Consider the following 21,641-nt stretch of genomic DNA (forward strand, 5'->3'; position numbering starts at 1 on the left):
GTGGGCCTCAGGCAAGCATTGAACTTTTCAGTATTTGTTCCTTTGCCCCTGAAAAAGGGAGAATACAACTGACCCACAGCTTGGGTTATGTAACTAGTTAGTTTTATCTTTTTAGTGAGGTGCATATTATTTATACTTAGAATGATCTGCCTGAATTGTAACAAGTAAAGGCTTAAGAAGCTGCCAAACCTTGTTCCTCAGCCTATGTATTTTCTGTTCTTTGTAAAGGCACAGAATAGAAAAGTATGTCACAGAGAGGAATTAAAGTTGTCATAAAGAATTGCATATACTCAAAAGAATGCTTAAATTTGGGAGCGAGGAGACGTCAGGGTGTGGTGGGCAGAGGAAACTCTTGTTTGGGAACTGCTTATCCACTTGGTAAACATGAAAGAGAAAAGGAAATAGGTTTTTATTTCTGGAAACTATGCCTTCTACATTATTCATTCCCAGGAATGGATTGCTTTGGTGTAAGCACCTTCTTGCCAGGATGGCCAGGGCTGTGGGAGGCAGGCCATGGTAGTAGTTAAGCTTATTTTGTGAAACATCTTTTTAAAATATCACAAATTAACAGTATTGTTGCTGCTTTATTTCCCCCTATTGGATAAGGATATGGAAATGTAGGATTGTGATGAGAACTAAAACATGTAAGATTTGTATAAAAGGTGCAGAACTCCTTGTTTAATCTGTGTGCGGTCACCAGGGCATGTTGGAGTGTACCCGAACATCATTTCTTTACGTGGCCAAAGAAGACAGGTTAGGTAGCCATGAATTTATCCTATGTAATAAAAGGCTAATATGCAAATAGACCAAACAGTGGAAAAACTGAACAACTGGTCACTATGACGTTCGTTGACCACCAGGGGGCATGCGCGGAACATGGCAGGCGTTGGCCATGGTGGGATGGTGGAGCAGGTGAGTAGGGCTCCAGACCAAGGCAGGGCGCCAGTCGCTATGATCGGGGTGAGCCTCTGGTGGTTACTGAAAATTCTTTGCTCTCGTGCACCACAGTCCTGCCCGGCGCTCACACCTGCTGCAGGCACTGGAGCCACCGCTTGCACCCACTATCAGCGCCTGGCGCCAGCCCCAATCACTTGGCGCCATCAGCAGGTGCAAGCGGCATCAGGGCTTCTCCACCTCCTCCTGCTCCTGAGGGGAGATTGGGACTGGCAGCCACCTCTCACACCTGCTGCTGGCGACAGCCCCGCTTATACCTGCTGCTGGTGCTGGCCCCAATTGCTCCACACTGTCAGCGGGTGCAGGACTGCCGGCAGACAGGGGACTGGGGCTGCAGCAGGAGGGGCCAGACAGGGGCACGGAGGATGGGCCATGACCCGCCCCTGTGCCTACCACAGCCTTGCTGCCCACAGTTCCTTTCAAGGTGCATGAATTCATGCACTGGGCCCCTAGTATAAAATAATCTTCTACCTTCTGCTCTCTCCCTGTCTTAGACACATAGAAGCAAGCCTTCTCATATTACTGCTGCCTTGAACTTGGTCTTACCTGTGATTCCAATGATTAGTTTATGTTGATAACTCCCTGAGGGTAAGGTCAGTCCATAAGACAGACAGTTACTTGCGGAGCAATCCATGTTTGCTTTGCACTGTTTAAGGAGAGGAGCAAGAAATCTCGACAGCAGATAGCTTTGAACCTTATGTCTAAAAAGCAGGTAAAGGTAAAACTACCCATATATAAGAGAGGGGGGGTATGCTGTAGGTCAGAGGCTGTGCAAGTGTGGTCCTCAGCCCAGCAGCATCAGCATCAGCTGGAACCTGTTAGAAATGCAAATTCTCAGGTCCCACCCCAGAAACTCTGGGGTGGGCCTGGCAGTCTGTGTGTTGACAGGCTTCCAGGGGGTTCCAATGCAGGCTAAACTGGAGAATGGCTGCTATGACAGCTAAGACCATATGTAACATTTGAGCCAAATAGATTGGTTTCAAACCCCAGCTCTATACTTACTGGTTGTATGACCATGAGCAAACTACTTAACCTCTCTGTTCCTCCGTTCCCTTATCTGCCCACCTGTGATGGTGTTAATATGATTTACCTTTTATGGTGGTTGTGAGGAGTTAACATATGTGAGAGCACTTAGTACAGTAATGTAGTAAACACCATGTATGGGCTTGCTATGTTAATATTCTGACAGCAAAGTGATTTTTATTGTTTTGTTGAAGATAAAATGTCCCTTTGATATTTGAACCTTCTCTTCATGCCATGCTAGTCCTTGAGATGAAATTTGGGTAATGTCAAGTGGCATAAAATCAATGAGAACTTATCTGATTATATAGTAACTAGAGGCCCGATGCACAGAATTCATCGCAGCCCTGGCTTCATCCGGAAGGACGTCCAGAAGGTTGTTCAGCTGTCTGGTCTAATTAGCATATTATACTTTTATTATTATAGATAATGTCTATTCACCTATGTTACTCAAATCTGTGTGTGTGAGTAGTCGTAGTAGTAGTTTATCTGAGTTGTAGCGTTATCTTTTCAAATCCTACTTCTTTTCTGTCTTTTTGTGGTAAAATTTTAAACATAATCCTCTGCATATGATATATGCATAAGGAAAAAATACAAATCTTTGTTTTACTGTCTAATTTTCTAAAATGATTGACTCCTTTGACTTTCATCCAATTTGAAAATTGAATTTTTATTATTGCATAAAGTTAATTCACCAATGTATGAATGTTGTTTTGTATCTTAATTTGACATTAAGTCCAGACCCATAAATGGCAAAGGAATATGTTATGAAGAAGTAAAGGAACAAACCACAGACTCATCTTATCACATATTTCAAAAATCTGCTTGCTTCAAACCTATAAATTCCATTTATGAAGAACATTTTCCTACAGAAGTGGCTAGTAGTAAGCACAGTTGTACTTTATCCAGGGCAGTGTGACTCTGATGGATAGCATTTGTCAGAAAAAGTCAAAATCAGGAACTGAGATGCCCCTGACCTTCTTCAAGGGCAAAGGAGAGAAACCCACTGTGTTTGCCCCTAGTGCCGTCTGCTCCATGGCCGGTTGGAATATCACTGACAAGGATAGGTGCCTTGGAGGCTGTGCGATGGGATGGACCACACATGGTTGACCTCATCCACAAACACTAATTCTAAAAGTCTAATGAGTGGCTTGGATGAGATCAATCATGTGTGGTCCATTGTTGAGAGTTTCATTTGTCCAGGATGATCACAATATGAGGAAACTCATGTCCTTGAGTTGGGATCACATTGAGAATAATACTGTTGTATCCTTAAATATGGAATGCATATTCACCATGAAACATGGGTCTATGAGTTGGTTGCGAACAAAACAGGCAATAAATTCATTCAAAATTATATCTCTATCTTGTTTCAGCATCTTCTTTTATAATATGCTCAATTGAGTGTCTGTCATTCAGTGGGAGGGTCCAAATAATCCAGCTGTGGTCAGATTGGCCAGACCCTAGGACTCTGTTGGGAGGCGACTATATTTTAGATGGGAATAACAGACCTCAAGCCTGTAGAGGGGCATCCTTGTTTTTCACACAGGGAACTCAGGTGCATCTTGCTCGAGGCTACACTTTTCACAGAGGCGGTAGACTAAGAAAGCCATGTGTCACTGAAGAAAAGTAAATAGATGTGGGTCAGACCAGAACCGTTTCATTGACTTGCCATAAATCGTGGCTCTTAAATACCTGAGCTATTGGAAGCATTGAGGGTGAGCCAGTGCAGTTGTTTCTTAAAGCTGTGATTCTGAAAGTTCCTCACCATGTCTGTGTGACTGCGTGTCAGTGGTGGGCTCAGTCTCATCGAGAGTGTCCTGCCTAGGAGCAGGGATAGGGCGAGACTGGGCAGTCCCTCTCGGATCCCTCTCACACACTTCCCCGCTTCCTCTCCCTACCCTGATAGGATCCTGTGCCAGCCCTGAGTACATTCATGTGTTTTCTGTTTCCACCCGACTTTGGCATTTACGTGCAGTACATTGTGACCCCTTACCTTACTCTGAGCCTTTGCTCAGTCATTTCAACCTGTGCCTTGGACATTTCTTGACTGCTTTTGAGAAATGTGGTGGCTAAGAGTCCGGGCTCTGACTTTCACTCCTGGTCAGCCCACTTAATACCTGTGACCTTAATACACTTACCCTCTCTAGGCTCCGTGCCGTCAGCTACAGGACCCGCCTCTCCAGGCTTCCCACGGAATAGAGAGGCTCTTGGCGCATACGTGTGTATAGAAAGCACAGGAAATATTTGTTGTTTCTCTCTCCACTTAGTCCAGTTATCTTAAGTCCATGCTCTACCTCACCTCCCTTCCTCAGTGTCCCGGATTTAATCATCTAAATCTGAAACTGTCTGACTGCCAGTGAGCAGGGTTTTCTCCCTGCCCTCAGCTGCTGGACCAGGTTCATGAACCCCTGAACCCCACGGGGCTCTTACGCAGTGAGGACGGCCTTGTCCTTACTATGCAGCCAGGGGAGCGGCAGAAACAGGAATTCTTAGGAGCAGAGACAAGATAGACACTTGGGCTCTCTGAGTCCACTCTCCCTGGACATTTAATTTCTTCCACATGGTAATTATTATCTTTCTTTTTAGCAACATTCTTCCCATGTTTAGCTTTTGATTCATGTCCACCCTCTTCAACCCATGCCCTTCTCTTTTTTCCTTTTCTCTGCTTTCTCTCACCTGTTTTTGGAAGCTGGCCTTCTGTGCCACCCCCCACTTGCTCTTGTATATTTCTCCGTCTTTGTTACAAGAGCTTAAACGTTGTGTGTATCATTGAAGCTCTGTAAGTAGCAACAAGGGACCTGTGGCAATGGCCCACGCACTGATGCTCTTTGCCTCAGGGGCAGCCTCACGCCCGAAATTCCCACAGCATCTTCATTCGAGGGTGCCGCTCTGAGGAGCATCTGTCCTGTGCCTCCTCGGGCCCAGGCTGCTCCTCCCACAGAACTGTCCATAGGGCTGTTATTGCTGGACAAGGGCTTCTCAGACCTTCCAGAGCAGGATTTATGTCTTCTTGCATCTGAACTTCAAAGCTTTGGACTTGCCATCCCCTCTTGCTGTTTTCCATGGACACCCCATCTCCCTGCTCACAGTTACCTCAGTAACGGGGAAGGGGGGTGATTTGTCAGCAGGGGTGTGACACATGCGGGTAGGAGAGCGCTTTAAAGATGGCAGGCCTGAATGTGCCCCCTGCAGACTCCGTTCAGCAGCTGAGTAAACTACTTTTAGCTGTACCTACTGTTTTGAGCTTGGAGAAGATGACAATAGCGTTTTCTTCTAACTCTAAGCCATGTAAACAGGAAAAATAGTTTCCCCTCTGAGAAATCTAAAATTCTTAACTCGGATGTTTCATGGGCCTCACAGATATTCAAAAGAATAGCGATAAATTGTATTCACTTGTCACAGGTTGTCTTGGGTAATCTCAGAAGGCAGGATGTCATTATGGGAAACTGAGTCCACATTCTTTTCACTGGCTAGTTCTTTCACTTACCAGTTTTTGATCTTGGCCGCATGACCCTAACCTCACCTCTGAGCCTCAGTTTCCCCAGCTGTAAAATGGGGATAGCAATGTTCTCCCGAGCTTTCGGGATTGTCCTAACGACTGAGGAAAGTAAAGTATATGGAAAGACTTTATCACTGATTTAAATGTACTTCATTAGTATTGACATGCTCGTCTTAAATTTAATATTTAATTCCAGTAATTTTCTATCCTCTAAGGCAGTGGTCAGCAAACTGCGGCTCGCGAGACACATGCGGCTCTTTGGCCCCTTGAATATGGCTCTTCCACAAAATACTGGCTCTTCCACAAAATACCGACTTCTGCATACGGGCCATGAAGTTTCAATCGCACTATATGTGCGCACTCGCACGTGGTATTTTGTGGAAGAGCCACACTCAAGGGGCCAAAGAGCCGCATGTGGCTCGTGAGCCGTGGTTTGCTGACCACGGCTCTAAGATATTTCGGCAAAATATTGCCAGCACCAGGGAACTTAAATCTTTCCATGACCAAAACACGCCCCCTCCCTGTCACGAGCATTCCGGGCTCAGACTCAGTGTCCTTGCAGCACGAAGGGGACCGTCCCCTGGCACTGCTCTACCATGACATGTGGGCGAGCAGGAAGAAACCCTCACTCCGTCTTCCCACAACCCCTAGGGTTATGTTAGTTGAAAACTGTAAAAAGTATAAAAATATTCCCTGTGGAGCCCAATGGAAGGAATGGACTCGACAAGTTTGCCTCAAAGAACCCAGCCTGGCTCACAGCTGTGCTGGGATAAACTTTAAAATCACTCAACATACACCCACATCACACAGTCCTGACGAGAGAGGACTTGACACTCACCATAGACCATGCAAATACCTTAATTAAAGGAAAAGAACCGGTGATTATTCAGAAATATGATGTGGCTCCTGGTTTCTCCTCATTTCAACGTGAAGATTGTCAGATCTTAATGTTAAAAAGAAAATAAGCAAAGCACAACTTTGTGAAAGCTCATATTGATCCCGATTTTAATATTTTCTTAATCCTTTTCCTCACTGCCTCCTCCCCCCCACCCCCGACTTTCTCTCCTTCTAGAGTTCATTAGCCATTAAGTGAGGAACAATATGACCCTATCTATCTGTCTGTCATTTGTCCTAATCCCACTAGAGATTTGCGTGAGCATCGTAGCGAGGCTGTGGGTGAAGCTGAGGGGCCCTGCCATCTTCAGAGAAAGCCCGTTTCTCTGCAGGGCCCTGGCACAGTCATCTCTCCGCGTGTCAGCACCTGCCCGCTGTGGTGCCACGCCCGCCAGAGCCGCGGCAGGTCGCTGGGCACTGCTTTCCGCGGGACCCGATCTGACTCCGGCATCTTTTGTTGTGACACCAGGCAGGACAGGGTGAGCGTGAGCTGAGGGGACAGTCGGCCATTCACAGCGCCACCTCTTCTTTCTTTCAGAGACTCTGACCTCTTTCTGCTGGACACCCGCGTGGTGTGGGCCTTGGAAGAAGGCTGGCTGGAATTTGACATCACGGCCACTAGCAATCTGTGGGTCGTGACCCCACAGCACAACATGGGGCTTCAGCTGAGCGTGGTGACTCGGGATGGTAAGCTTGCCAAAACCAGGCCAACAGCCGCTGCCATTCATTTCCTCTTCAACTGTTATGAGGGAACCGTGGTTTACAGCCCAGTCCTCAGCTCACGATGACTTCCTTTACTGTTTCCTCGTAACTGCTATTAAATAGCAAAACCTTCCCCTGGAAGGACTCGGAGACGCGTAGGTGGTCCAGGTTCCGAGAGAAACAATGGGAGGCGAGCACTCAGAGGCAAGGCAGGTGGATGATGTTGAGAGAAAGAAAGATGGGAGCATAGGCTAAATCCTGACCCTGTCTACCCCTCCCAGCACCCCTTCTCCTGCAGCACCCAAGTTCAGCAGCTCCAGGGCCCCTTACGGCCCTCAGAGTGGGCTTGCTCTGTGCGTTGAAGTCACCTCACTGGTTGGGATAAATATGGTCAGAAAGAAAGAATGAATATGAAGGAAAAGGACTAGCAGAAATGAGAGAGATGTGAGAGAGACAAGTTGATCTATTGCTTTCTGCATGCACCCTGACCTGGGCTAGGGATCGAAGCCGTAACCCAGGTTTGTGCCCTCGACGGGGAATTAAACCCTCAACCCTTTGGTGTGAGGGCTGATGCTCTAACCACTGAGCAACACCAGCTAGGGCTGGAAGGAGGGTGTTGATTTTGTCCATCCAGAGAGTGCCACCAGAGATCCAAGAATACACATGCTTTCCCCTCAGCCGCATTCTTTATGTGGAGTCCCTGGGAGGCCGGGAAGGATCCATTATGCAGCTGCAGGAGTAAGTTTGCATGGAATAAAGAGGGGTGTGCTTTGGTTTGCCTTCAAGGACTCAGCATCAACCCCCGAGCTGCAGGCCTGGTGGGCAGAGACGGCCCGTATGACAAGCAGCCTTTCATGGTGGCTTTCTTCAAAGTGAGTGAGGCCCACGTGCGCACCACGCGGTCAGCCGGCGGTCGGCGGCGCCAGCAGAGTCGCAACCGCTCCACCCAGGCCCAGGACGTGTCCCGGCTCTCCGGCGCTTCAGGTAGGTGTGGGTGGGTGAAGTCTTTTTCTTTGTTGGCTCTCGGGCCTCAGTGAGAGCAAGGACGTGCGGACGGTTTCATATCTGCACAGCTTCTGCACGGCAAATACAAAGGCCTGCCGCTGCCTCGTCATTGTCACCAATGATCTAGGGCCACGGCGGGAAGGCTATTACCCAAAGATGGAGTCTGCAGCCTGCAGGCATCCTGAGTGTCTGTTTTTCCAGAAAAGCATCCTGTTTGGTAAGATTTCTCCGGCTCCTTTTTCACTCACAGAAAGATCCCAGGTTTTCTCCCAGGTGCATTATGCCTGGGAGGTTGCGGGATGGAAACAAGCTTCATACATTTGTATCAGATGGACTTGTATTTGTCAGTGCCCTTGGCTGCCCCATGTGCCAGGTTTGATTGGTTCATTTAACCCGGATGTTCAGGGCTTCTAGCCTCAGGCATGGCTGCCTCCAGGGGCTCAGAAGAATCTCTCTTTCTCTACTTTGTTGGCAGCATTCTCAGAGAGACTCCCTCTCCGTGGTGGTAAGAAAGGCAACCAGTAGTTCCAAGATCATCTCTTTCACGGTGACACCCCAGAAAGCCAGGCTGGGGCCATGTGCTTACCCCGGGAGCTAAGTAATGGGGCCAACCCCATCCTGCCCTGACCAGGGAGGTTCAAAGGGAGAGAGAGAGAGAGAGAGAGAGAGAGAGAGAGAGAGAGAGAGAGAGAGAAAGTAGCTCCCTCTGCTTGCGTGTCCATTCCCCGGTTCTTCAGAAACGGTCCCTCCCGTGCGGTGCTTTGTTAGGAAGTGGCACGGAAGTCCACTCATCGGGACCCGAAGGAGGGGGCGCAGGCGTGGTGCCTCACAGAGCGAGTGACTGTTCAGTTCGCGCGCAGATGCATCTCACTCTAAAGCCCGAGCTGCACCTTCTGGGTTTTCTTCGGCTGTTTAAACCGTGTGAGAATCCAGCAGAAAGTGAAAGATGTGCGGTGGGCTTTCCAGTCCGAGAACCTGCTTCCCTTGTTACTGCTCTGTGACCTTGGAGAAGCTTCATCCATTTCCGCTTCAGTTACTCGTCTGTGCAGCAGGGATGGCTACTACCCGGCAGACTGGCTGGGATTAAATGAGGAGCATCTGATCTGGCTCATAATAGCACTCGACGATGAGTTGTATCCAGTTGTAGGAAGCAGGCTGTCAGGGCCTAGGTTAGGACCCTCAGAAAGCACGTAAAATACTTCTGGAAGGTGCTTTCATTCCTCCGGGTGACTGTTTACAAATGCCATCTCCGGTGGCCAGAAAGAGTTCATGCAGCTTCCCCAAGTGCCCGCAGGAAGGAAGTGTCTGCAGCGTATGTTCTGACTTCATCAGCCATTTCTCTGACCAGTGACATGGATGTGGAACTTGAGGATCCACCACCCAGTGTGATGTGACATTTTGCCTCTTGTCATCCTGGTGTTCCTTGGAAGCGTTGCACAGCATGGGTGTTCCTGTGTTTACCACTAGAAACAGTCAGGGTTGAGGTTTATAAAAGAAGAAGAAGAAAGAAGAAAGGGGCAGCCTGCCGAATGGAAGGAAAATCTCGCTTTTCCTCTGGGCACGATGCTGGGCGGCCTCTGTTCATTAATGAACGTGGTCACTTTGGTACTGGGACCTCAGACATGAAGGCAGCTCTTGAAATGTTGATTGCTTTTAAAATTAAAATTTCACTTGATTTATTCAACACCCCCTCCGCGCCCCAGTACACACTGGAATTTTTTTAAATTGGGAAAACATGTTGTCTTAGATTTTGGTTTTAGCAGTGTCACCCAATTTTATTTTCCGAAGTTTCTTTCAACTTTGTTTTTTTCAATTTGGTGACTTTAAATTAAATATGAATATTAAAGCTTATCTATTTCACAATAAGATACAAGTATATCTAGTTTTCTTCTTGGTCTTCCTACCCCCCCCCCCCCCACCTCCCAGCCCAGGACTTTCCGATTTGCTTTGCTCCTTCCAGCAGTACTAAGGCAAAGAGCTCATTACAGATACCTCTGGCCTCAGCTGTGTAAAAGGCCAGACACCCCCCACCAAGAAAGTATTCCTACCAAGGATCCTCCTTACATCTCACTATCTTCAGAGACCCTCTCAAGTTGGTGTGAGAAATGGCTCATGTGAGGCCATACTTGGCTCACTCTTCCTTATTTATCCGTGCTGTGCAGGGAGTGGACATGCAGAAGAGGAGGTTGCTCTTGGAGAAGGGAATTCCAGGAAGATGGCCTGCTACCCTGAGAAATGGGCCAACCAGTTTTGCTTCCTTTCCAGGCCGCGGTGGGGCCAGATGTTGCTGGGCCTTCGTGACCCAGGCAGATGCTGCGGAGACGAAAAGCTGTGGCCTCTGGTGTGACTCCAGGCAGGCCTTTCCCCTTGTAAATCTTTCAGGAGGTTGAAGGAAGAGATTACTTTGCCTCTGCTGCCCCCCTTCTTCCACAGAGTGCTCCCAGGGAATTAACATTTCTCCACTGCACAACACCGCCAGGCGAAGCCCGCTAGAGAACGTCCTGCGTCTGGGCAAAGAAGTCAACAGAATTCACTGAATTGCCTGTCCTCAGAGTGAAACATGGCAGGGAAATATGTGCCTGTTTTTGAGACTGAGCTGCAGATGCCTGAGACGGCAGGACCAGTCCACAAGGGAAAAGCCAGGCGCTCCATCCGCCTCCTCCCTACTGCCCACCAAAATCTGCTCTCACATCTATACTCGGCCTTTAAGCTGGACTTTCCAAACACACGCACCCAACAGTGGGTTTGGATCGAAGTCATCCTGGAAGGTTTTCACTTGCCCTGGCTGCTCTGTAAGCTGTCTGCTCCAAATGAGAGATGGTGTTTGCTGTGTGGCACGTCTGCAGTGGGCTCAAATATCATCTGGACAGTGTCATCTATCATTTTTACAAAGCCTGAGGGGAGGTCTGAGCCAGGCTGTGTAGCCCACTGGGGATTCTGGTAAATCTGGCAATTCCTTTCCAGCCTCCGTGTCGACCAGCCTGCTGGTCTCATGTGCCTTGCACTCTTTGGCTTCTTTTGGTATCTCTTTCTACTTGCTGCCTTCCCCCTCTTATATAATCTCTTTCTCTTGGGGTTCACTATTTTGTCTTCTGGGGACTGTGACACACCTGGCTAATCCATTATGAGGGCCGTAAACAAATGGCCTTGGGGTGGGGGTGGGGGTCCCATGTGGTGATTCTAGATACTGATCTAGCTTATTTCCAAGATATCTTTGGGGAGGGGGTAGTTAATGGGATTTCAAGTCAGCTGGTGAGTGTGAGGTTTTCTGCCAGGTCAACCAGCCGGCTGCCAACAGTGTGCCTCACAATTGCTCTTTCTGTTGGCAATGGTAGTTTGGAAACATTTTCTGCCACTTTTAACAATTCATGTGAAATTGAATTAGATGAGTTTTAGACCTCTTTCATCCTTGATGTTTATGTTGCCACCACCCAGGTCTGCCAACCACCTATGAACCAGCAACTTCTCAAGACCCTGTCTCTCCTTTGGAATGAGTTCTTCAAAAGCTACCTGTTAGCATTTCTGACAGTCAGTTCTCTTTCCATCTCTTTCCAGGCATGTGTCTTTAAGGTCCTGGGGAAAATGTGGCTCTGGTGCATTTAGATATACTTATTTGACCTTGTTGATAATTCGTATCTTCTATCCCTTGAACTTCCCAATTGAGAGGATTCAGTTGCTTCCAGATAAGACAGGTAACCAGAATTCAAGCAACAGCTTGGGCACTTTATTATGACTATGAAATTTTTTGCTGTGCATTTCAGGGCACTCCAGTCCACAGACTAGGGGGTCTCATTCTTACAGGTCAGTGCATATGTGGCCTTTTAGTTCCCAGCAGGTGTTCCCACGAGGTCATCCTTGGCTTCCGTGGGATGGCCACCAAAGCTTGGGAAGAATGGACTATTTATAATTCTTCAAAGGAGGGGGCATTTTAATTTGTCATTTTGATTTTAAATTAAAATTTTAGGCCTTGCAGCTAGGCTTCCAACTATCTCAGTCAAAAAGTAGAGGCTTGTTAAGAGTTTTCTGAATGAAATCAAATCTTAATTCTCCACCGCTATGGAGCACAGGTATGGCACTGGTGGTCTGAACGTTAGAATAATTTCAGATGCCATATGTGTAATACTGACTCTCCTTGGCCATGAAGTGCCTTAGGATAGTAGTTATCAGGGAGAGAAACCACCTGGAAGGGTGTCCTGTCCCTGGGCTCACCCTTCCGAAGGTGCTGATGGCAGCTGTGCTGAATAACGGCGTTAATAACAAGGCGTGGACAGGTGCTGCCAGTAATTCACCAGCTGTCGCTGCTCCTGTAGGGTCCGGGGGGCTTGAGACTCAGTCTAGGAACTGATGGGAACAGAGGTGCTCGGAGCACAGGGGGTCTTAAAGCTTAGTGTTCAAGGGAAGTATTTGTCTATTTTCACAAAACTTAGCTCCGTAGTCTTTTGCACTCAAGACAAAGCCTGAGGGGAGGCCCAGGTGCCCCACAGAATGGGATCTCCTGAGACCTTGGCGTCCTGGAGCCGCAGAAGAATAGGGCTGGGCTGGTGTCTCGTGCTACCATCCAGGCCGTAAACAAAATCTAGATTCTGAAAATAAAGCTCCCCCCCGCCCACCCCAACACTTCATGAGGTTACAGACACTGGAAATCGAGATCCTGGCGGTCCCCCTGCGGCCTGCTGTGCCGGAGCTCAGGAGCTGGGCTCCTTCCAGCATGTTCTCAATGGCTGTGTTGATCGTGGTCTGTGGGAGCCAGAGACTTGTTATGGATAAGACGGGCTGATAAGGCCGGGGATATGGGAAGAGCGGCCAGACCACTGAAGACAGAGGTGCCATTTTAACAGCCGCTGTTGTCCTCCCCCTTGGCATCCTAGGAGAGAAGGGAAGTGGGAGGGAGTTGCTCACTCTGACAAACAAGTTTCCTCTGGGAAGATGTCAGCCTGAGCTCAGGAAAGACAGTGTGGACCCTGCCACTCTGTCCCCGGCGCCTGCCCTGCCAGCTTCTCCCCGGCTGAGCGTGCGTCCTGCTGAGCAGGGACAGTGGCCGGCCGCAGCGGCGAGGCCTGTGGTCAGCCCACCAGCCAGGAGCCCCTCTGCAGGAGCCCCAGCAGGAGAGGCGCCGCCTGCCCACGCCTCGCCCTTCTGCCCTCTCACCTAATTTTGGATGGTTGCCCTGCCTTTGTTTCTTTTCTGCCTTTCCCCTCTCCATGTCCTTCCTCCTCCTGTGGTTTCTCTCTCCTCCTCCGCTGTTGGGGTTGGAAAGGAAAGTGGGTGGGCTGCCTGGATCCCCGGGACCGGGGCTGGGCTTGAGCTGCTGTGGCTCAGGTGCAGCCACCTCCCTGGGGTCCTCAGGTGGTGCGTGCACGGTCCAGACTCTGCTGCGATGGTGCCCCTCAAGCTGGCCACACAGCCTCCCCGCATGTCACCTGCCCTGTACATCAGTATCATCGCCCTTCACATCCAGGGCTCATTGCCCTAAGACCCTCCTGGTCTTTCGTGCAAGGGAAGCCTGCCGTTCAGTGCACTAAGTGATTCCGCCTCAGAAATAAACCGGCAACGCCCAGGCTCTCCTAGCACATGGCTCCTGCATGTGTGGCTTTCCAGGGCCAGATACTGGGAGTGCAGATGGAATTGACCCCGATGTCCTCTTAAGGCTGTGGGATGTGCCCCTCGTGTTTGGGGTGGAGGCAAACATGCAGTGTACGTGGCCGCTGCCTGGGGACCGAGACGCTGTGAGGAGGTGGCAGGCCAGCGGTGCACGCAGCAGTCAGAGCACCCTGCCCTCCCCGCACTGAATTAGAGAAATGCTCCCTGCAGTGTCCTGCTTGCCTGAGCTGAGTGGGGCTTGTGGGGTGGCCCCCATTGTCACATGGGCCCAGCCATCATAGGGAAGAACGACCACAGGGCCAGGGTCACCAATGGAACTGAGAAGAAAGAGCTCCCAGCCAGAACGAGAAGACCGTCTCTCAGCCATAGCCTGCGTGGAACGCACAAAGGAAACAGAGGGGACAAGGTGGCCTAGGAGGGGCCAGAAGATGGGAATGAGGATGCACACAGGGATTTGTGACGAGCTCTGTGTGCTGGGAGCTGCAGCATCGGCCCCTGGGGCCGCCCACCAGATGTGACTGATCCCCGTCCCCACCCTCCAAGCAGGATTCTCAGATGTGGGCGTTCAGGTGTCTGCAGTGCAAGGACAAGATGCCTGATCACCACACCCTCCTGCCGTCAGCCGGACGCCAGGAAGACGCATCTGCGAGCAGCTCATTTTGCGCTCGCCTCCCAGCACCTCCGGGTGTCCCCGGCCCCCAGGTAACCCGGAGTCACAGATCATAAGGACACAGGCAAGGCTGGGGAGAATGATGGCACAGCCACTGAGTCAGCTGATGCCACAGTGGGAAATGGAAGACACTGGTTACCAGTTTGACCAGTAGCAATGGACACGGTACTTCTGTGTGTCGGTACCACTGGTTTCATCGTTCAGACGGCTGGGGGAGATGCAACCCCCTCTTGGCAAAGTCCTGGAAGAATAGACTTAATAAAGACACACTTCGGGCGCTGCAGCCTGGCCCTCTCGCCCACTCTCTTCTACTTCCCTTCTTCCCGAGAGGGACCGTGTGGTCCGCCTGGCAGTCCCCGTGCCTTTCCCATCGCGGAGCGCGGAGCTCCTGCTGAAAGGCCTTCCCTAGGGTGACCGGGCAGGCGTGTCTTGGAACTTTAATGTTTCTCACCTTCCCCGGTTGCAGCTCTGAAGCTTCCTATGAGATGAAACCAATTTAAACTCCGTTTAAATGTTTGTAATGTTTATTTGGAAACAAGAGCAAAGATTGAGGTCTGAAGCGGTCTCTGGTCTCCGAAGCTTTCCCTGCTGGAGCCGGTTATGAAGTGGCGCTGGGAGGCGGTGCTGCTGAGGGCGAGGAAGATGCTTCTGATGAATGGGAAGCGGGAAGGTCTGTGGGGGAGACTGTTTCCCTCCTGCTCCGCGTGCACTAGCAGCCGCCTGCCTCTGGTGGTGGAGGAGCTTACCCTGGGTTTTCATGGCTGGTATATTTTGTACCTGGTCACCTAAGAGCGTGTTGCCCAAGCCCACCTATGGCTGGGCCCTGCTTGTCCAGGTTACTCTGGATGACCGTCTTGGGCCTGGTCTGGCTGGGCCAGACTCCCAGTGGGGTTGGTGGCACTTGCCCTGCCTTCCACTCTTAGGCCAAGGAACCACATGGAATGATTAGAGAGCCAGATTTCGCTTTTCATGTTCCACTTTGAAAGAGCCAGATCCCCTGAAAATTTCTCTCAGAACCAAGACCGACCTTCACCGTAGCTGCGCCCGGGAACGTGCAGTTGGGACAGAGCGTGGGCATGGGCTGACGCTGCACCTGTGTGAGCCTCTCATCTCAAGGTCTGGAGTCCGCAGACTCACCCGGGCAGCAGGGGACCCATTCCTGGTCACTCTGACATGCAGGTCTGGATGGGGCTCAGACTCCCTCCCTGGTGGTTCTCGTGAATCAGAAACAGGCAGCCCTCGAGTCAGACCAAGGACTGCTGCCCGGGGATGGCATGCCAGCCTCTGCTCTGTTGCTCTGGTTAGTGGGTTTGCATCTCTTCAGCTCTAGGCCTTCTCTTCTCGGCCCTTCCCTTGATTGGTGAGCCATTTGGACAAAGCTGTGCTGCCTTCCTTTATCCCACTGGAGTGGCTAGCTATGTGCCTGTTCAATTTTAACTGCATAATTTTCACTGGCTCTATCCAGACCATCCATCTAACCACATATCAAGGAGAGGGGAGGGTGTTTCTCTGCAATCTGTGAATCCCTACAAACAAAACAAGGCATGGCCGTGTCATTCCACTGTGGAACTCGGGGTCCTGGCCCTGAGCAGAAGACAAGTATTTTGAGGAGAATTGACCTTCACAAATATTTATACATCCTCTGCCAGCACTTAACATGGAGTTATAAGGAAACTTAAGTCTGGACTGAGTGTGTCTGTAGGAAGAAAAACAGGAGCCCAATTCCTCTCCCCCGCCCCCCCCCCACCACCACCACCACCACCACACACCTCCATTGTTACTTATCAACAAAATGCCAGCACAGCATCTGGCTCTAAAAGAAACAACTGTTCCAACTGTTCTTATGGAGAAAGTCCTCTTTGTTGAGCATGGAGTGAGTGAGCAGGAGGTTCAGACAGTGAGGACTGGTGGGGGCAGAAGTGGAGCTTTTCACTCCATCTCCGTGCTTCTGGCTGCTGGAGACACTGGGAATCCAGACGTGCAGAAGTCGTCCCTGTCTTGGTGCTGACAGCACTAGGTGTCCTGCAATCCAATTCAGTCATCACACCAACCCCCTGGAACTGACCCAGACCCACAAGTTCAAGGGTAAGGTCCCCAACAAGACCGCTCTCACTTTAGATGCCAGCTGCAAATGGGGTCCCTAGCCTGCCAATTATGTCTGACTTGGCTACAAACTCGGGTTCCCATGACCACCTCCCCCCCTTTAGATTTGATAATTCACTGGGATAACACAGAACTCAGGAAAGCACTATACTAGGTGTACCGGTTAATAATGTCAGATTTCGTAATCAAAGAAAACACGATAATTTCAAGAGAAACATCAAAAGTGCTTTATTCAAAGTAATGTCCATTGCTAGCTACACATTTTCCCCATCTTTCAGGTAATTTGTGGATACCGTCCCAATAGAACTTTTCTTGTTTAGAGGCAAACCATTCAGAGACCCAATATTCCATTTCTTTGTACGTTTTGAAGTGCTGCTCAGAAAGTGTGTGTGCCATCCATCGGAACAAGTGGTAATCTGAAGGAGCAGGGTCTGGTGAATACAGCGGTGGGTTACTGCTTCCCAGGCAAGATCTTTTAACGTGTCTTTAACTGGTTTTGAAGTGTGTGATGGTTCATCATCATGACGCAAAATTACTTTAAAATCTTTCCCATTGCTTGTAAACTATCAGAATTGTTTGCTGAGCAACGTTTAATCTTTCTGCAAGTTGTTTTTGAGTTTGACATGCATCTTCATCCAATAATGCTTGTAATTGTTGGTCTTCAAACTTTTTCGGTTGACCTGGACGTTCTTTGTCTTTCACATAGAAATCATCACTTTGAAAGCGTTTAAACCAGCGTTCACAAGTATCTTGAGATGGAGCATGTTCACCATAAGCTTCCTGAAGTATTCAGCAGCACTTTTCTTCAAAATAAAGTAATGAATTAAAAGTTCCCGCAAATGCTCTTTTTTTGGCATGAAATTTGACATTTTTAAGCATGAAAATATCTATGATGTTAACAACTTCAGCAAATTTGACATATGAAGTTTTAAAGCTGGTCACTACAACAAAATAGCATACATATCAAATCACATATATATCAACATATGTGTAACTCCATCTATTGAAAAAAATCCGCATTATTAACCAGTACACCTAGTACTTAGGATCACAGTTTTATTATAAAGGATGCACACGAGAAAGAGCTGCATAGAGCAAGCTTTCCAGCGTGGGAGGAGGAGGGGCGGGAGAGGAGGGGTCCATGTCCTCTCCTCATGGAACCTGGGAGGTTCTCTCTCCCAGCATGCCATTCTGTTTGTCAACCCAAAAGTTCCACAGAGCTTCAGTGTCCAGAGTTTTTATGTGGGTCTCATTGCTATGCATGATTGATTAAATCCTTGGCCATGTTATCCAGTCTCCCTCCATGGAGGTCAGGCTGGCCCAACCCTCTAATCACGTGGTTAGTCTTTCTGGTGACCAGCCCCTATCCTGAAGCTATCTAGGAACCATCATATATTGGAATTATCAATTAAGAAATTCCATGGTTTTCATAGCTTTGTGCCAGGAACCAGGACAAAGACCAGATATATTCTTTTTTTAAAAATTATTGTTGAAAATATTACATATGTTCCTCCCCCCATTGTCCTCTCTCAGCCTGCCCCGCCCCCCCATTGTCTGTGTTCATTGGTTATGCTTATATGCATACCAGTTCGTCGGTGGATCTCTTACCCTCTCAACACTGCCCTCCCACCCCCACCTTCCACACCCGCCTTCCCTCTGAGATTTGACGGTCTGTTCGATGATTCTATGTCTCTGAATCTATTTTTGTTCATCAATTCATGTTATTCATTGTATCCCACAAATGAGTGAGATCATGTGATACTTATCCTTCTCTGACTGGCTTATTTCGCTTAGCATAATGCTCTCCAGGTCCATCCATGCTGTTGTCAAGACCAGATATATTCTTTATTATATTTCACTGCCTATTCACTGACCTGGGAAGGAAAGCTGGCCTAGAAATCCCTGCCTTTCACATGGCTAACAATTCCAGGTTTGATTTTGGGGTGATCATGGTCCCCAGCACAGAGAAGGTCTTTTAGAGGAAGTTTATGTTGGGGGACACAGGCCAAATGAGTTTGGGCAGGGGACATTCCAGGCTGAGACTATAAGTAGGGGGATCATATAACTTATCTAACATAGGACACCTTCAAGGTTACAGCAGGACCCGGACCATAGAGTCTTCGGAAGACTGACTCTTGCCTGTAGCTGGCAGGAGAAGGAAGAGCAAGTGGAGGGCTGCAGGCAAGTTTAGGAGGCCAGGCCTGGGAGCGACATACCTACCTCCCTTCTCTCCAGATTTATGGGCAGAACTCAGCCGCATGACCACACCTAACTGCAGTTGGGAATGTCAAATAGCTCTGCGCCCCAGGGGTAGATAGATGGGTTTTTAATAAACACATAGCAGTCTCCATCAGATGTTCCTGGAATATGCCAAGCGGGTACTTCCTCGGGGCTTTCACATTTGTCATTCCTGCTGTACGAATTATTCTTCCCTCAGATAGACTCATGCCCCACCCTCAACGTTTCTTCAGGTCTCTGCTTAAGAGATACTCCAACAGAAGGATGAGCTCACCAATCCTATATGAAATAATGGTCCCACTCCACCCTGTGTTCCCTATTCTCTATGGATAATAATTTAGCTACTCAGGGCTCTTGATTACTTGGAATAGAAGCAAACTCTAATTTACTTAAAGTGAAAAATAATTTACATGTATCAGGGAACTCATCCAACCAACGAGGCTGGAGAACCAAACTTAAAATCAAGGTCTAGCTTGGACCTGGTCATGGGGACATTGTGGTTTGAATGCTATCACTGGGGCCAGCACCCTGAACACTTGCTGCCATGTCACCCATTCTTAGTTTCCCCTTTGAGTCACTCTCTCAAAAGTGGGTGCATTCGGTTGATGAAGTCAGGAGGCTATACTCTAACTGCCAGGGGACAAATACAGTAGCTATCTGTGGTTGGAAATGGGACCTTGATTCCTAACTACCTAGGAATTTCCCCAAATGATAAGTGTTCTTGGAACCTGTGTAGCCAAACAATAGATGGCTTCTATAGCTGGGTATGGAATTCTAGTTTGATGGCATAATTTTTGGTATTTTTTATGTTCTCTATTTCTGTTGAGAAATTTGCTATCTACTTTGTGTTCCTTTGTAGATAATTTTATATTCATCTCAGTGTTGCTTTTAAGAATTTATGTGTTTGATATACTAGTTTCACCAGATATCGTTAGATAGGAATTTACTTACTTTGCTTAGGACTCATTTGTGCCTTCTCAATTTAAAGAAGTTTGCCTTTTTCAGAAAGGCATACTTTTTTAGAAAATTCATAGGTATTTATGCCTGCAACTATTAGTTCTCCTCATTAGTCTCCTCAGAGGTTTCTACTAGAAATAATGTTCGACTTTTTATTCTATCTTCCACATCTCTTTACAGATAGATGTATTTTCTGGCCATCTGACTCGGCTTTATTTTGGCAAGTTTCTTCAAATATTGATCAATTCTTTAATTCTCACTTCAGTTATATCTAATCTGATGTTTAGCTCATCCCTTTTGTTGTTTTCAGGGATAGTGGTTTTTATATTTTATTTGGCTCTGTTTCAAATTCACCTGTTCTTTTCCCTGTTATCTTGCTTTACAGTTCTGTTTCTTAACTCTTTCATTATTTTAGATATTCATTTTCTGTAACCACATTCAGAGACTACTCTTGCCTGAATCTCTGGGATCCTATATTTTCTATCTTGCACTCCAACTCTCTCTCAGGATACCTTATTTCTTTGTGTGGTTAATTCTTTTCATTGAGAGATTATTTTCAACAGGAGGAATTTGTCTTGTTTTGTGGTGTTGGTGTGTGCTTATTTTTACTGAGAGAGTCCATGGTGTCCTGCCTTGTGAAAAATTCCCTCCAGTGTGGTTTTGCATTCACTTCTACCAGGTACTTTAACTTACAGCGAGAGTGGTTCTGTGAGGTGAAGAAGGCAGGTGAGGAGAATGAATAAACTTAGAACTAGAAACCACTACAGAAGATAGCCTGTCTATCCTCCCAGGATAGGTCGCTGGGCTGAGTTGGTACTGTTCGTCTCTTTCTCTTATAAAATCATGAAATCTGCATGTTGAGTTCTGCTTCAGGGCCAGGAGGTCCAGGGGTGCAAGTAACAGAACACTCAGTTCAGACAGACTTTAAGTATTCAGGTAATTTATTGGCTCATGTGATAAAAAAGAGGTAGCATGCAAATGGCCCCAGGCTCTCGTATTCATCAAAGTTCATTGTAGATTAAGAGCTTTTCTCCCAAGTCTTCTTACCTTTCATCCCTCTCCCCTCTCTGGAACTCTCAAACACCACTATCATCAGATCTATCCTTTAGAATTCCAGCTCTGAACGTGTCACTCCCTGACAAAAAAAAAAAACTTTTAAAGATTTACCTAATACCTCTGGTAGAAAATTCGAATGTTTGGTTAGTGTTCTAAGTCAATCAAGATCAAGTTTCGCTAACATTATGTCCATTGACTCTTCACATCTTTAAACTCATTCCAATAGAACTGCTCTCTTTCCCCTCATTCCCACCCTGAACTTGTACATGTCTCACACTACCCTTTTGATTCTCTAAGTTCCTGGAGGACAAAAGTGTTGTCTAACCTATCTTCCTTTTTACCATGTGCCTAGCCAAGGGCATGTCACACAAGAGCGCTACAATTGGCCTAATGCAGTGGTCAGCAAACTCATTAGTCAACAAAGCCAAATATCAACAGTACAATGATTGAAATTTCTTTTGAGAGCCAAATTTTTTAAACTTAAACTATATAGGTAGGTACATTGTTATTAACTTAATTAGGGTACTCCTCAGGCTTAGGAAGAGCCACACTCAAGGGGCCAAAGAGCCGCATGTGGCTCCCGAGCCACAGTTTGCCGACCACTGGCCTAATGAATCAGGGCATTGCCATTCCTCTTGCCAATGATTAGGTTAAGCCAGACTGGTAGCTCCTGAATTGCACACAGGGGCATATACACAGCAGCAGATCTCACTGGCACTACTGGCTTAGGAGTTGTTGCTTAAATGCAGGTTAAATGCAGAGAGGCGGGAGGACAGTGCCGATGAGGATGGCCTCTGCTGCAGCGTCTCCCTCTCTCCCCCACTCCTGGGCCTCCGGGTCAGGGCCTGCTCATTATACTTCCTTCAGGATACTTCCCTGGCCCAGCAGCTATCTTTAAAACCCCTGTACAACTTCAAGACTCTTCCTGTTAGAAATATA

General features: G+C 48.0%; 1 protein-coding gene across 1 annotated transcript in view; it reads left to right on the plus strand.

The window, feature by feature from the left end:
* The window catches only part of BMP6 (bone morphogenetic protein 6), a 167,679-nt gene that overhangs the window by 144,467 nt on the left and 1,571 nt on the right, over positions 1–21,641 (plus strand). Inside the window, exons 3-4 of the mRNA XM_059688572.1 lie at positions 6,909–7,057; positions 7,859–8,056. Coding sequence (XP_059544555.1) covers positions 6,909–7,057; positions 7,859–8,056 — 347 coding nt within the window. The remainder of the gene's footprint in view (positions 1–6,908; positions 7,058–7,858; positions 8,057–21,641) is intronic.

The sequence above is a fragment of the Myotis daubentonii genome, chromosome 3 (genome assembly GCF_963259705.1).
Source record: "Myotis daubentonii chromosome 3, mMyoDau2.1, whole genome shotgun sequence".
Lineage (NCBI taxonomy): Eukaryota > Metazoa > Chordata > Mammalia > Chiroptera > Vespertilionidae > Myotis > Myotis daubentonii.